This window comes from Scardinius erythrophthalmus, assembly GCF_964197995.2.
Source record: "Scardinius erythrophthalmus genome assembly, chromosome: 16".
Taxonomy (NCBI): domain Eukaryota; kingdom Metazoa; phylum Chordata; class Actinopteri; order Cypriniformes; family Leuciscidae; genus Scardinius; species Scardinius erythrophthalmus.
This window is the reverse complement of record NC_138236.1, coordinates 19,482,725-19,500,172: the sequence shown is the minus strand read 5'-3', so window position 1 is coordinate 19,500,172 and position 17,448 is coordinate 19,482,725. Positions and strand designations below refer to the sequence as shown.

Here is a 17,448-nt window from a genome sequence, read left to right as displayed (position 1 = left end):
AGTTACTTGTTTTGCAATGTATAGGCTATGTATACATTTTTCTTACCCATTGGCAAGTTTGGCCTTCATACCTATGCTGCTCTCCATCTAGTGTAATCATGTTATATTAGTGAATAAATGTCACAGTTGTATTATCTTTTTAAGAACAATTTAACACACCATCACCCTCATTGTGAAACTTTCACATCTCCTCTTTATATAATCGCGCTCCTTTCTTGAGCAGCGGTCGGGATATTGGTTATCTTGCAAAGTTTTTGATTTGTCTAACTTTAATTGCATCCATTTGCTGTGGCAGTATATGGCCTAACAACAATGACACTTCATTTATAGACCTTTTAATCTGTTCCTAATGGTTAGCAGACGACAATAATGAAAGCACATGATGTGATGGATAACAAGTAAAGAGAATATGTTAATGAGATTCATGGTACCAGTCAAATGAAGAGAACTGGCATAATTTAAATTTATATTACATAAAAAGATTGTGTCATATTTCTTTTGTTAAAGAGGTCAGCAAAAAAGTAAACAATAAAGCATTTCCTATTGTTTTAGAGAGGGTCATGCTATATGCGTGTGAGGTGACAAATGATTAAGAGGTTAGTGACAGTAGGCCTATGAGAATATTAGGCATAGAGAATGTCAGTATATTTGTAATAATTCATTATCACTATATCATATATTTTGCTTATTTCAGTAATACAATTTGTGGTTGCCTTTAAGGTGGACTTTAATCACTAAAGACAAAGTGTATTCTACATGTGCAATACAAGACATTAGATACACAACATTCAAGTTCATGCTGAGCATAATGTACATTTACACATTTGGCAGACACTTCTATCCAAAGCGACTTACATTGCGTTTCATAGTACACCTTTACATTTATCAGTTCTTGCTTTCACTGGGAATCGAACCCATGAAATTGGCATTGTAAGCACCAATGCTCTGCTGTTTGAGCTACAGATAAACTTTACACAATGTACAATTCAATATTACTATATTTGCTATATAGAATTGTTCTGAAAGAAGAAGAGTTAAAATTCGTTTTTATTTTTTATTTTATAAATCTGTTGAAAATGTTACAAGTTAATGTAACAACTTAATGACCCTACATGTATAAGCATAGCTGCTTTATGTCCAGGGAAAAGGATACAGAGGCGTCAGAGCTGGTTGTACAAAAAAGAGATCTTAATATAATCAGCAGAGTAAAATAAGCTGATAAGTGTTTTTATATAAAAAATAATAGATCCATTATAAAATTAGGCTATATGCAGATCAATAAATGCAACTTGAAAAAAATGTAAATGACTTTGCAATTTATGTTTCTTTTTGGTAGCCTAGCTACTTTAATTTATCTACTGTCTGTTGTTATTTGTGATTAGAACTCATGACAACACACTACAGAAAATATGATACACTAATGTTGAGAAGAAGATTCTGAAGTGCGCTAACAAGTCTGTTCATCCAATGAAACCGAATGCCCCATGTTAACATAGGCGTGGTTTCTGAGCTTGACACTTAAGTATGTTAAACTTATTTGAAATTGCGTCAAATACGCAGGAATATACACTTCAAAAACAAATCGCTTTATTATGCATACCAGTGTGTATACAACTGGTGAAACATACATTTTTAATCATGAGTAGTTCTTATGGGGGAGCTTGTGTCAAAATGATTTACGACTTTGACCTTTGACCTTTTGGCAGGTTGAACTTCCGGTGACCTTTTATGATTGATGGGTTGAACTTTCGGAATGCGGTCATGGGATTAACCTATTGACCCTGCTAGCCTATCGATCATGTGTATGACAGTTAGTTTTGAACTATGACCTATGTAGGACTAAATCATAATTTTGACGGGTAGTTTTTGTTTGAACTTTGTCCCAGTTATGTGCGTGTGGGTTATTGTGCCTGCGCCCCCACCGCAGTGAAAGCGAGAAGTCACACAAACACATTCTATCCTTTATATAATTTATATGATATAATCTAAAACATACATTGAAACCAATTATTTTAGATGAATAAAAGTATATAAAAAGCTTACTAAAACCAATTATTTTAGATGAATAAAAGTATATAAAATAAAAAGCTACTAAAACCGATTATTTTAGATAAAAAATACATAAACATTCTGCTCTTTAAAAGTGTATAATCTAAATCAATTTAAGGTTGAAAAAACATTTAGTTATTTCACATTCCTATGTAAAACATCCTATCCTTTATATAATTTCTGTATTAATGATCATGCTAAAGTTGTTTTTAAGTCTATAATATAAAAGCTTACTAAAACCAATAGTTTTAGATGAATAAAATCGTCTTACCTTATTTTAGAAAGTTGAAGTATACCATTGATGTCCACAAAAAATGCAATGTATGAATGGATTCAAAATTGTTTTACACAACTGAATTCACATAGTCATTCCTGAATGACCTCACACTCTCAAAACATAAGGAGCGCGCTTCTAATGTATGTGTGTCAAAAAGTAAAACACACGTGTGTGTGTGTGTGTGTGTGTGTGTGTGTGTGTGTGTGTGTGTGTGTGTGTGTGTGTGTGTGTGTCTATGCGCGCGCCCCTATTCCTGTGAGCTCTGACATCTGAAACACGGTGAAGTCTATATCAGACTAACAAGTTGAAAACATGCCTTTAAAAGTATAATATAAATATCTTATTGATCCAATTATTTTAGTTTTAGATGAATAAAAGAATACAAAATAAAAAGCTTGCTAAAAATAAAAATCATCTTACATGTTAGAGGTAAAGTATACCACGGATGTCCATAAAAATGCAATGTATGAAACGGAGTCGCAGGTCCCTCCTGCCTTCACATTCCTGAACAGTATATATAAATCGGGTCAGTTATTTCATATATGTCACATTCAGTTATTTCACATTCATATGTAAAACATTCTGTCCTTTTTAAAAGTATATAAATGTTAATAATATACAATAATATCTTACTAAAATAATTAAAGTTGAAAAAAGATTCTATCCTTTAAAAGTGTTTAAATGAAATCTTGCAAATTAAACTAAAGTTGAAAAACATACCTTTAAAAGCATTTAAAAAGCTTACTAAAACCAATTGTTTTAGTTTTAGATAAAAATTACATAAAACATTCTATCCTTTATATTCTATCATTTATATAATCTAAAACAATTAAACTAAGGTTGAAAAACATTCTATCCTTTAAAAGTATATAATGAAATGCTTATACAATATATCTTACTAAAAATAAAAATCATCTTACATGTTAGAGAGAGTTAAATTATGTCCTACCATGGATGTCCACAAAAATGCAATGTATGAATGGGTTCAAAATTGTTTTACACAACTGAATTCATCTAGTCATTCCTGAATGACCTCACACTCTCAAAACATAGCGCGTCTAATGTATGTGTGTCAAAAATTAAAGGAGCCGTGCGCGTTTCTGTGTGTGTGTGTGTGTGTGTGTGTGTGTGTGTGTGTGTGTGTGTGTGTGTGTGTGTGTGTGTGTGTCTGTGCGCGCCCCTTCACATGTGAGCTCTGACCCCTCTCCTTCCCATATTAGAGCACGGTGAAAGTGAGGAAGGGGTTTCCTAATATCACACTAACAAAAGTTGAAAAACATACTGTTCCTCAAAAGTGTATAAATAAAATGGTTATAAAAACATACTGAAACCAATTATTTTAGATGAATAAATAAAATTCATCTGACATGTTTAGAGTTACAACTCTTGAACTTACAGGTTCAAGAAGCTCTTAAAGACATAAATCACAGAGTGGTTCTCTCTCTCACACCAGCGTCTCTGACTCAGAGGGTTGTATTCAGTGATGGGATGAGACATTGTGAATGCTGTGTTGGGGGTAAATTAATTTCAAAGTTTAAATGATATCTTTTAAAAAAAATATTTGTTTCATAACATATAGATGTCCATACATTCTATGAATGAGATTGCAGTTGTAATAGAAAAGACTGTTTTTTCCTGACTCTGCTCCTCCGCATTCCTGAGCACGGTGAAAGTGATAATAATGTTTTAAATTTCACAAAAATAATATAAAATAAATACCTTGCTAGAAATCTAGTGAAATGCTTGTAAAAAGAATAAAATTCATCTCACATGTTTAGAGAGTTACGATTCTTGAACTTATGTGTTCAAGAAGCTGTTGAGAGCCATAAATCACAGAGTGGTTCTCTCTCACACCAGCGTCTCTGACTCCTAGGGTTTATTCAGCGATCAGAATGAGACATTGTGTTAGGGCTAAATTTATTTCAAAGTTTAAATGATATCTTTATAAAATGTAATGTATAAAAAATGTATAAAAAAGTCTCTCAAACAGAGGCCCTCGCTCGTGTCTATGCTGCATTCTGACATCCCCTCCTTTCATTTCCAGAGGTAACAGTGACACTGTGAAGTGTATCTCACACTAACTAAAGTTAAAAAACATTCTGTTCTTTATAAGTATATAAAATATATTCTCTCTCTCATCTAAAAGCATAACCTTAAAAAGTTTGCATTAGATATTTTAAAAGATTGATTAAATTAAATCTTTAAAGTTTCAATACATACTCATCTTCTATTTATCTGTACTTATGTATTATATAAATTATTATTTTTTGCTTAACGGTGACCTAAAGTATAATTGTTATTAAACAATGTCTGTTCAAAAACTGTACTTGGTCGTCTTAAATCTCATTTATACGAAAAAGATTCAAACAGCATTTTTTGTCCATGTGGGGGTTTCAACTTTTATGGTGGGGCTTTCCATAGCTATCCCGTACATCTAAACAGAACCATCACAGAAAACTACATTTTCAAAATGTAAACAAAAGTTTTAGCTAAATAAAAACACCTTATTTCCAGAGAGGCAAAGTAGTTCTTTATGCAATGATAAAAACGATCCAAAAAAGCAAATAGTTTAAGTTGTCCTATAACAGCCCCAGGCCCTTCAGTGATAAAACTACAGTGTGAACTGAAGCTTCAGGATATAGGGCGACAGACCAGATGAGTCTCGGGGGGAGTCTCTCTGCATTCCAGACTACATCCAAAGTTTACACTAATTTCTAAGCAGCGTCTGTCCAAAAACTTGAGATCTTAGATCTTTTGTCCATACAACATGAAACATGTTGTCAAAGTTTGTCACAATGTTTTAAGAAATCCTAGGACTTTACATTGCTCTTATTTAGACAAAGTAGTATCATTTGGAAAATCAAAGTAAAAATGACACATCGTATAAGATCATTTTTACTCGTATCTTCCGAACTAGGGTGAAACCCTTTACTGAGAATATACCACCGGCCATCTACTCAAAATATATGTAGAAGTTTCAAACATTTGTTGATGGTGGCCGTATGAACAGACGTTGGGGAGAGCTATAGCAGGAAGCATGCCCTTTGACCTCCTCGATTTTGGAGGCGTTTTTGTTAAAGATTTCTCCCATTGTGGTTCTCCCATCTACTCGTTTTTTTTTCAACTTTGGTAAATGTGCCAAGAATCTATGACAACGTGTCTTCCGATAGCGCTTCATCGAGTTTATTTGTACATGTTCTACCGTTATGATGTACTTGTTACATGTTCTACCGTACATGTTCTACCGTACCGTTCTAATGATTTACACAACCGAGCAATAGACCGTACCTTTGACTTACCCGTCGAGAAGAAAGTAGATTCCTAGATAAAAGCTATCCCGATATTTATTTACATACCGATAAATTAAATTTGAATTTAGTTAAAACTTCTCCTGTGGCTCGGCATAACTACACTGTAAAAAAAAAGTGTAATTTTACAGGTAATTGTCTGTATTTTTTTACAGAATTTTACCGTTTTGTCATTATACAGCAAATATCTGTAAAATAAAAGGCATTTGCTGTAATTTAAAGGTCCATTGTTAAATTTACAGGTAATTGCTTGTATTTTGGTTTTACAGCAATTTTACGTTTTTTAAAAGGAACTTGTCTGTATTTTTACAGAGTTATGTGTAATTTTACAGAAATTATTAAGTAATATTTTACAGATTTTTTCTGTGAAATTAGAAAACAAAGAAAAGAAGGTATAACTGCGAAATCTGCATCTATTCAATATGTTTTCCTTACAGATTATTAAGCATGTGGAGGTTAAAGTGAGTTTTTTTTTAAGGTTAAATAAAAGTATTTGTACCATAGACTGTGATTTGTACATACAGTACCCTACATAGGCTACAGTAGGCCTGAATTATTTTTTATTTCACATTTTATTTTATACTCATTTTGATCATTATTTCATTGTCTTATTCTCCCATAATTTCATGTATATTTTATGAATATTTTTTCAAATCTCCGTTGCTTCACATTTAGGGCTTTGTGTGTGTGTGTGTGTGTGTGTGTGTGTGTGTGTGTGTGTGTGTGTGTGTTGAGTGCGCGCGCGCGATGACGCAGATTCAAATTCATTTCCGCTGTTTACTCCCGCCCTCAACGGTTAGCGTTAGCTGATCAGTCGAGTTTGGGCAAGCGGGAGATTTGAATTCAGTCTAGCTACTCTCTTGAAGTGGATTGTGAGATCAACAGTGGTTCAAAGCAATCGTATTCGTCAAGAGGCGAGCAACCGTGAGCAGGAGCTGTTTTCAGTCAGTTCGTTTGGATTCTTCGGAAATAACGCCCTTTTCAGTGAGCCTTGTTCGTCACAGCGAGCGGACATCATGCCAACGGATCACCGGCTGAGGTAAGAGTCTCATTATACTAAGTTACATGTGAACGATATTTTATATTACATTTGTGTTAAGTTTATAGTTTTCAAGCTAACGTTAGCATTCTTAAATGATGTTCAGTTAACTGGCGAGAGCTGGAGGGCAAAACACTGAAAATGTAGCATGCGTCTTTACATTTTCCATCTGTTTTAAGAAAGATCAGTTGAACCCACACCTCAAAAGACCTAAAGCGAGCTTTCGTAGACATGTTATACATATCTGTTTACAAGTCCGTTTAATTGTATATAAAATATTCGTTAATACGCGATAGTTGACTAGAATATGAACACAACATGATAAATTGCATATTCTGGCTCACGCTGCATCTGCTTGCTAACACGTAACGTTAGCTATAGAATGCATACATGTGCATATATTAGGCTTATAAAATAAAAGTTGATAGAATGTTTGTGTTCTGATGAAGAAATGAACTTATCTACATTTTGGATGCTTCATAGGATACTTTTGATCATTGGTTATGAAAATTGCATTGATCCAGATGAACAGACAGTTACACCCCTAACTTAGGTGTCTCAGCTCAAAACATCACTGTTAGCCTTTCCTGCTCAGCTTCCAGATCATAGTCGTTTGAGGTTTTGCATTGTCCCAGTGGAACATATTCTTCTGACATGTGTAAATGTAATACTGAGTTGTTAAAACAATTTTTTTTTTTTTTTTTTTTTTTGTGATTTCAGGTCAAGTGGAAAGCAGAATGATCATGGCAAACAAGGTATGGGAAGAAGTAATTTAAAATATTGTAATGGCTGAGTCCTCTGATTGCACTAAAAGTGGCAGAACATTTAATTTGTTTTATACTGTATTTTCCCATGTGAATATTCATTTGATCCTTGTGAGGCCACTGTAGCTGCACAAGGTTTGGTTTTAATACAGTAAGACCACGATTGTGTTAGATTCCACCCATCTATTTATTTATTTATTTTTTGTATTGTAACTAGGCTCTGTAATTTAGAAACATGACTTTTCCTATCACTTAATGACACATATCTTTACCTTTAATTCCAGCCAGAGGATCTGACGGTTGCTGCAGCATCTCAGCCTACCTGATGGAAAATTCTTGCAGGATGAATGACCTTCACCTTCAACTCAACCTTGCCAAGACAGAACTGCTTATGGTTTCAGCCAAACCATCCTTGCTGTGTGATCCTGCTGATTTGCCTTATACAACATCAGAAAGATCCGGCCCTTCCTATCGGAGCCACACAACTCCTTGTCTAAGCTCTTGTTCTATCCAGACTGGACTATTGTAATGCTCTCCTGGCAGCTCTTCCAGCATCAGTCAAACCTCTGCAACTGATCCAGATGCTGCAGCAAGACCTAAACTCACTGCTTCAGATCTATGTGTCTCCAGAAGCTTGTGTTCTGCAAGTGAACGGCGCCTTGTGGTGCCATCATCCCAAAGAGACACAAAATCACTTTCACTGACCTTTCCCTGGACTGTTCCCTGCTGGTGGGATGACCTGCCCAACTCAACACATTTTCAAGAAACTGCTAAAGATCCATCTTTTCATAAACACTTGACCCAATAATACTAAATCTTTGTTTTAATAATAATTAAAAAAAAATTGTGCACTGTGCTACACTAACTGGGACTTGTCACTGCACTTGTTGCTTCTATTGTTCTCTTAATTTTAAGTCACTTTGGATAAAATGTAATTGTAAATGTTTGAAATAAGTTATATTAGAGTATAAACGCATACAGCAATTGTCTTTTAATGTGGATATTTTTACATGTTCTAAATGATATAGGCCTACTAAGCCTGTATTTCCTATCATTCACGTATCTTGATGTTCAGTGTTTGTTTAATGAGTAATACTGTAAATGTGCAGGTATTCCGTACTTGTATGTTTAGTTAATTTAACAGAAATTGAATGTACATTTGCTATTATTAAGTACTGAATTAGAGATTGGTCAAAGTTGTGAAACTGGATCTGCAAAAAATTAAAACTGTAAATATACAAACTTTGTATTTGAATTTATGTACTTATTACATTTTTATACATAACTTCATAGTTATTTTACACAGAAAAACTATATATTAAAAGATAATTACTGTAGATAGACAGAGCATTATTATAAAATAACTTTATAAAACCCTAAATTTACAGTTTAACCTTAAAGTTAAATGTTCTTTTTATGTAATTTGACATAATTTATCTGTTTTTCCACGGTTTAATAAGCCATTATTAACAGTAATGTACTGTAATTTAATTATTTTTGACTGTAAAGTCAATTCTGTATTTTTACGGTTTTTGCCTGTAATTTTGTGAAATGGTTATTTGCTGTAATTTAACAGAACCCGTCTGGAAACTTTGCTGCCAGAGATTTACCGTTTTTTTACGGGATTTTTTTTTACAGTGTATGATCCAGCATTATATTGTACCGTGCAGTGCAGCCTTTCAAATGTGGCGGGGGCAGTATCAACGTCTGCCATATGGTCTAGCGGTTAGGATTCCTGGTTTTCATCCAGGCTGCCCGGGTTCGACTCCCGGTATGGGAAGACAATTTTTTTTACATTGCCAACAAAATTCAAGTTATTCAAGTTCATCAATAATCATATTTAGTCTTAGAGGCCTACACGAACTGCAGAAACAAGCAGTTTCTTGATCAGTCTATTTTCACAAATACAATTATATTGAATTCAGAAAATTTCACTATGGAATACTTTATCATAATTTCAATTTAGTACGTCATCATTTCAACTTTTCATCTCATAATTATGACGCAGTGTCATAATTTCAACTTTTTAAGTCATCATTTCGACTTTTTGTCAATTACGCCTTTTTAATGTTTTAAAGTCATAATTTGGTTGTTGACTATAGTTGTGTTGCACCTGCATGTCCACTAACTCGCTTGTGAGAGTCAGAGTGTGTAAAGTAAACTCTCATTAGTGTTAGTAGAGTATTAGTGGACTGGTAGGGTTAGAATAAGTAATATTAGAATAAAATATCTGTTGGGGAGCATCGCGATAAAGAGTTCATGTTTAATGACAACATACCATTTTTCAACCGAGCGAATCTGCGCATGAGAGGCCTTCTTCAACTTTTTAATTCAGAATTACAATGACGCCTTTTTAATGTAATACTTAAAACGTTTTTTAGTCATAATTTGGTTGTTGACTATAGTAGTGTTGATGATGAAACGTGCTAGTGCTTTTTGTACCTCTCTGGTATTATAGTGTTTCAAGATGGCGGAAGCCTCCTTGGACTTACCCGCCCCATGTAAATAAAAGATAAGAAAGATCATTTTACACCCATGAGAACATATTTATGAATAAAGACAATGATTTTAGCTAATTAAATACCATTTTTCAATCTACACATGAGAGACCTTCAGAAGTCAGAACTTCAGGGGTAGGTCCGTTGGCGAAAACACTGCATGTGTAAGGTAGTTTTCCAGATTTTCACCCAAAATCAAATACTGTATGACGCTTTTCAAAGTTAGAATAACCGGTTGTGTTCTGACACAAGGCCATTAACCGGTTCTTTTTGTTTTATAAATGTACTTTGCTTATTTCTAAATATCAACCTGATAAATATGAATACGATGAAACGATAATTTTTAAGAAAAAACATTTTTAAGAAAAATAAACCATGATAATGTTTAGTTTAGATGTGGATGATTTCTCTAACATTGCTCTAACATCTCACTCACAACGCAAAACGTTGTAAATAAACATTTTCAAACTGTAATTTTATTTTATTGATTATGGTGATTTAAAGTTTTTGTTATTAACTAATACCTTTATCTTTTAACTAACATCTGACCCCAAATAAACAGATAATGGAATGTTCACAATCTACATGGTAAGATATTCTCCGATGTATCTAAGTAGTTGTGCTTAAATCTTTGGCTGTATTTTGTCACACTCTTGTAAAGACTATGGACTAACTTATCAGACACTCACCACACTGATGTTAACATCGCCATATATTGTCTTTTCTACCATGATTGGAGCAACTATTGTCCCACCATTCTTCTGGTCAATTGTGAAGGTAAGCTGATTAGGGATCTGAATTAATAGCCGTCCGAATGATGTAGAATTATTATTATTATTAGTATTATTATGCTGTCGTTGTAGATGGTTGTTAGGCTGTTGGTCTGTCATGTTTCCAGAATGTGTTTGAATGCTCAGCATCTGAACGTCACCATCTGTTAAAAAAAAATTTAAGAAGATTGAAGATTGAGAAACATATTCACTACTAACAAAGTAAAATTATAAATCTTTTCCTACGTTTGATATTCTTTTTTCTGATTTTTTTCACTATGGACTTGATCCTTTTTAATGCTGTTTTCTCTCCATATTTATTCTGTAGTTCCTCTACTGTGTCTTCCAACCTCCCTGTTGTTCTTCTCCAACTGTGTCAACCAAAGACAAGCAGTTAGAAGAATAAAATGTATGTACAGCAAAACAAAGTTAACATAAAATTAACACATTCATACACCAGTTCAAAGTCAATGAACCGGCTGATGCTGCAGTGTTAGAGCACATGATGGCTGGTGAACAGACGCACAGCAAGTTAAACCAGAGTTAAAACAATAGTCTATGTTAGGACAATAGTATCTGATAATAGCTGATAACGGTCAAAGTGCGAGATAAGGCGCAAGTAGCCAAACTAAACATTTCATATTTGACAGAATACAACTACAAAAATAATCAACTTGTTTCTAATTTCTTTTTTTCTAAATTGTGATTTAATGTGATAGGAGAAGAAACAATATTAAGAATCATTAATAATGAATGTGTACAATTTAATAAACGTATTTACCTAACATCCATAGCCTTCGTTAAATTAAGACTAAGTTCCTTTTTGCGGACAAAGTGAACTTTGGAGGGCTCAAAATAAGTGCCATGGAACTCTTTTATCAAAAAATTTATTGATAATGATTAGTTATGCCAAATGATAGTTTGGCATGCATGGGATTGGTTGTCCATAGTGAGAGAGAAATACTTTTATTATAGAAATGGCTATTCTTTATTCTATTCTTTAATCCACAAATAAAATTTTTATACCTGCTCAAGTACTTCTTGATGAGTTTCTTCTGTATTAAACAGCGAATCTTCTCAGTCAGATCGTCGCAAGATCTCAGGAATCCTCTCACACTGCTCGTGTTCACGCGCTCCATCGCTGCACTTGTGTGTATGACTCGAACGATTCAAACTTCTCTCTGACGACATGTAGGACTTGTTGGTTATGCAGGAACTAGTTATTTATGGCTTTCCTGAGGCCAACCTCCATACATTCTACACAACAGGGTGGGTGGACCCCAGCCTGATAAATATTTCAGGACATTACACGCTGTAGCTCTACTAGCCTCGGACTGCTGCGCCACTGCAACAAAAGTTGAAAGTCCTGAACCTGACGCAAACTTCTGACCCACAAACTTCTGCGCATTAACGCACAAGGCACGATTGTACCGCAAGGGAGATTGCAGGAACATTGCAGGAGATTCAGGAACGAAAAGCTGAAAAAATGGCGACGCAAAACCTAAAGGAGAACGACCCCCCGTTGAGTTCTGGCGATACGGGGTACAATTATCCTCCGGCGTGTGAGTGTGCCACGGGCAAAGAGTGTCGTTTAAGAGCTATGCTGGACTCTATGTTTAAAGATTATTTTAGAGGCCAAATGGTTGGCTTGATGCACAGGATCATCGACGCTGCGTGTGATATGAAAAAAGATTGTGCGCAGGACACCAAACGTGTGACAAATCTCAAAAATGAAATGGATGACGTAAGAGGCTTGACAAAGCCATGGCCTGATGTAACGCCCATGTTTTTTGACGGCAAAGAGCCGAACGGCATAATCCTCAGAAAAGTTTTGGATGTGTTGCGTGAATGTAGTGCCGAATTCGAAATCATTGAAATACTCGCTATATGGACATTCGTAACGGATCTCTGTGTGTCACTGGTGTCAAAAAATGCAAAAACTGACGTTGGTGAATTAGTTGAAAGTCTGGTCAACTATAGCCTGGAGCAAAACATGATAGCATGCAGAGATTTTCTATTCTGGTTAGACCATCTGTAAATGTCGTTATTGTCGTTTTACTTCAATGTATGAAAGTATAATGTTGAAATAAAATTCTGGTAAAAAAATGTCTGAGCTAATAATATTTAGAATATTTCAGTATTTGTTTTCTAATTACCATATTCCCGAGGCGGCAATACAGTTGTATCATATCAAATGATACAACTATTTTGCCCAGAACAGAAGAAAGGACATTTTGTGGTGTTGTTCTTGTTCTCATTACATTTTTTAATAAGATGATGTGTTCTGCCATGGATGACTAGACACTAGTCCGGCAGAGAGAAGGGCTTGAGTGGACACGCCCTGTGGTCACATTTTTATGTCTTCACCCTTTTCCCCGCTTCGCAACTGAGAGCTTTCCACCACCACGGCATCCGTTTCAGGCCAAACGGAGGAGTTTACTTAAACATGGATATGTCTCACCAGCAACCTCCGGCTTGTCACAATCCTGGCATGCGTCGGGAACAGGAACGCCTTGACACCTTTCAGAATTGGACTCTTGCACCAGTAAGTCCGGCCGAGCTTGCCAAAGCTGGTTTCTACTACCTTGGCCAGGGCGACAGAGTGTCTTGTTTCAGTTGTGGAGGCCAGCTTAGCAACTGGGAACCGGGAGATCGTGTAGTATCAGAGCACCAGAGGCATTACCCCAACTGCCCCTTCGTTCGAGGTGACCGTGCAGATAATGTACCTTTATCTAGCCTTTTCAATGTATCGGCAATGCAACGGTGTGAAGAAAGGTCGCTCACATTTGTCTACTGGCCCTCAAGAATAACTGTTCGACCAGACCAATTGGCTAAGGCTGGTTTTTACTATGTTGGTCGTAATGATGACGTGAAGTGCTTTTCTTGCGATGGTGGACTCAGATGTTGGGAGTCTGGTGATGATCCATGGGTAGAACATGCCAAGTGGTTTCCAAGATGTGAATACCTGCTGCAAGAAAAGGGCCAAGAGTTTGTTCATCAGATTCAAGCAAGATTTCCAAGACTATTTGAGCGGCTATTGACTCATGGAGACACGAGAGAATGTGTTGATCCAGCTGTGGGTCCTGGAGAAGACCGTTCAGAAGATGCGGTGGTGGAGTCTGCTTTAGAGATGGAATTTGAGTGTGGCCTGACGGCCCAGACAAATGAAGCTGCATCCCCGAGTCAAGATCTTTCAGACTTGTCTATGGAGGAACAGTTAAGAAGACTTGAAGAGGAGCGCACATGCAAAGTTTGCATGGATAAGGAAGTGAACATTGTCTTCATCCCCTGTGGTCACCTAGTTGTGTGCAAAGAATGTGCGCCTTCTCTGCGCAAGTGCCCCATATGTAGAGGATTGGTCAAAGACGCCGTCCGTACTTTCCTATCATAAAGTTTTCCTATCATTTGGATTTAACTTGATGCATAAAAACAAAGGAGAAGTTTATTATTTTCACTCGATCCAGTGATAACAGTTTTTGGATTTACAAACATTTAGAATTAGAAAATTCTAAGAAAGTTTAGAAAATTTAAAGAGTAGTTTAGAAAGTAGTTAGGATGTGCATGCTTTAAGTTAATGTTTTTTAAGAATAATTTTGCGCAGGCTTTAAGTTCATAGACCAACAAGATGTTATTTGAAATTAAAATGTGATATCATTACCGAATTCAGGGGTGTTATACCAGTCGTTATACCTCGACTATATATATATATATAATACGTCGTTATACCAACGAGCTTCAATAGCACCCGCTGAGTTTTTCAAACAAAAGTGATGTTGTTGTATGCACAGATTTTGAGGGTCTCTTATAGAAAGAGTCTTTAAAAACATAGAACCAGAGATATAATTAAAATATTAAAACATACATTCTAGCGCTATTTACAGTATAATATAATAAATGTCTCTCGTATCAAATCAAGACTCAAATCAAGCCAATTCATGTGAATACCGTCGTGTATGAACAAATATGATATCCTGGGGAAAGTGTAAAGAAAAAACATTACAATCGCAACCGGCAATACGATAAGTGTTACGCTAGTGGTGTTAAACAATTTCAAAACAGGGTGTTTCAGAAGAAATGCAAACAAAATCTTTTAAACAAAGTCTTGTTTCAGAGTCGGTACGGTGAAAACTATGTGAACTTTGATGAGGCCAAGAACAATAGCCCTTTTATTTAACAATTATTTTCAATAATATTGAAAAACGGTTCAATAACAATGTTCAATATAAACAAGAATCCAATGTGTGAATCCTATGTTTCACATATAATAGTTAGATGATTTATCTAACCATTGAAATTGACGTTATGTTAAAACATTTCGGCATTCTGCCGAATAAAACAATGGTGTCAAAGTGTGGACGGAATAAAAAAATGAATCAATTCACGTAAAAATACCACGTATCAACCGTAATTCATTAGCTTAACCGTGTAATAGTTAAACGAGTTATAGCGTAATAGGTAACAGAAAAACAGCCATACTCATCTTTTACGTCGATGTTTCGTAGGCATCGCAGAAAGATTTAGTCATTTTTTTAGTCATATTTTTTGTTTTCTTTTTTTTATAAAACAAAAAAGAACCGGTTAAAGGCCTATCGTGTAGAAGGACCTCTAATGTATAGGATACATTCCTAACATGTTTGACCACGCTCTATGTACTTTTTGCAAACTGTACAAGAAGAAACAAGATGTCAATGACAGACATTCAAAACGGATCACTATAGTGGCTTTTCTGTATTTGTTTTAAATGGCTCATGATGATGAAGAATTAGAATTTACTTTTGTGGAATTTTACCTGCAGGTTTTACCAAAGTCTGGAACTTTGTATCGCTAAGGTGTGACAAAATACAGCCAAAGATTTAAGCACAACTACTTAGATACATAGGAGAATATCTAACCATGTAGATTGTGAACATTCCATTATCTGTTTATTTGAGGTCAGATGTTAGTTAAAAGATAAAGGTATTAGTTAATAACAAAAACTTTAAATCACCATAATCAATAAAATAAAATTACAGTTTGAAAATGTTTATTTACAACGTTTTGCGTTGTGAGTGAGATGTTAGAGCAATGTTAGAGAAATCATCAACAACTAAACTAAACATAATCATGGTTTATTTTTCTTAAAAATGTTTTTTCTTAAAAATTATCGTTTCATCGTATTCATATTTATCAGGTTGATGTTTAGAAATAAGCACATTTATAAAACAAAAAGAACCGGTTAATGGCCTTGTGTCAGAACACAACCGGTTATTCTAACTTTGAAAAGTGTCATACAGTATTTGATTTTTACACACGCAGTGTTTTCGCCAACGGACCTACCCCTGAAGTTCTGACTTCTGAAGGTCTCTCATGTGTAGATTGAAAAATGGTATTTAATTAGCTAAAATCATTGTCTTTATTCATAAATATGTCCTCATGGGTGTAAAATCAGATCATTTCTTATCTTTTATTTACATGGGGCGGGTAAGTCCAAGGAGGCTTCCGCCATCTTGAAACACTATAATACCAGAGAGGTACAAAAAGCACTAGCACGTTTCATCATCAACACTACTATAGTCAACAACCAAATTATGACTAAAAAACGTTTTAAGTATTACATTAAAAAGGCGTCATTGTAATTCTGAATTAAAAAGTTGAAGAAGGCCTCTCATGCGCAGATTCGCTCGGTTGAAAAATGGTATGTTGTCATTAAACATGAACTCTTTATCGCGATGCTCCCCAACAGATATTTTATTCTAATATTACTTATTCTAACCCTACCAGTCCACTAATACTCTACTAACACTAATGAGAGTTTACTTTACACACTCTGACTCTCACAAGCGAGTTAGTGGACATGCAGGTGCAACACAACTATAGTCAACAACCAAATTATGACTTTAAAACATTAAAAAGGCGTAATTGACAAAAAGTCGAAATGATGACTTAAAAAGTTGAAATTATGACACTGCGTCATAATTATGAGATGAAAAGTTGAAATGATGACGTACTAAATTGAAATTATGATAAAGTATTCCATAGTGAAATTTTCTGAATTCAATATAATTGTATTTGTGAAAATGATTCGGTACCGAATCTTCAAGAAACTGCTTGTTTCTGCAGTTCGTGTAGGCCTCTAAGACTAAATATGATTATTGATGAACTTGAATAACTTGAATTTTGTTGGCAATGTAAAAAAAATTGTCTTCCCATACCGGGAGTCGAACCCGGGCAACCTGGATGAAAACCAGGAATCCTAACCGCTAGACCATATGGCAGACGTTGATACTGCCCCCGCCACATTTGAAAGGCTGCACTGCACGGTACAATATAATGCTGGATCATAGTTATGCCGAGCCACAGGAGAAGTTTTAACTAAATTCAAATTTAATTTATCGGTATGTAAATAAATATCGGGATAGCTTTTATCTAGGAATCTACTTTCTTCTCGACGGGTAAGTCAAAGGTACGGTCTATTGCTCGGTTGTGTAAATCATTAGAACGGTACGGTAGAACATGTACGGTAGAACATGTAACAAGTACATCATAACGGTAGAACATGTACAAATAAACTCGATGAAGCGCTATCGGAAGACACGTTGTCATAGATTCTTGGCACATTTACCAAAGTTGAAAAAAAAACGAGTAGATGGGAGAACCACAATGGGAGAAATCTTTAACAAAAACGCCTCCAAAATCGAGGAGGTCAAAGGGCATGCTTCCTGCTATAGCTCTCCCCAACGTCTGTTCATACGGCCACCATCAAC

The 17,448-nt window shown here is 35.2% G+C and overlaps 1 protein-coding gene across 1 annotated transcript; it reads left to right on the top strand.

Moving 5' to 3' along the window:
- Positions 1-13,151: 13,151 nt before the first annotated feature.
- Positions 13,152-14,096, top strand: LOC308704502 (putative inhibitor of apoptosis; the record flags this gene model as incomplete). The annotated part of the gene is made up of 1 exon (XM_081388872.1): positions 13,152-14,096. The coding sequence occupies one exon, from the start codon at positions 13,152-13,154 to the stop codon at positions 14,094-14,096; it is 945 nt and encodes a 314-aa protein (XP_081244998.1).
- Between the last annotated feature and the right edge of the window lie 3,352 nt (positions 14,097-17,448).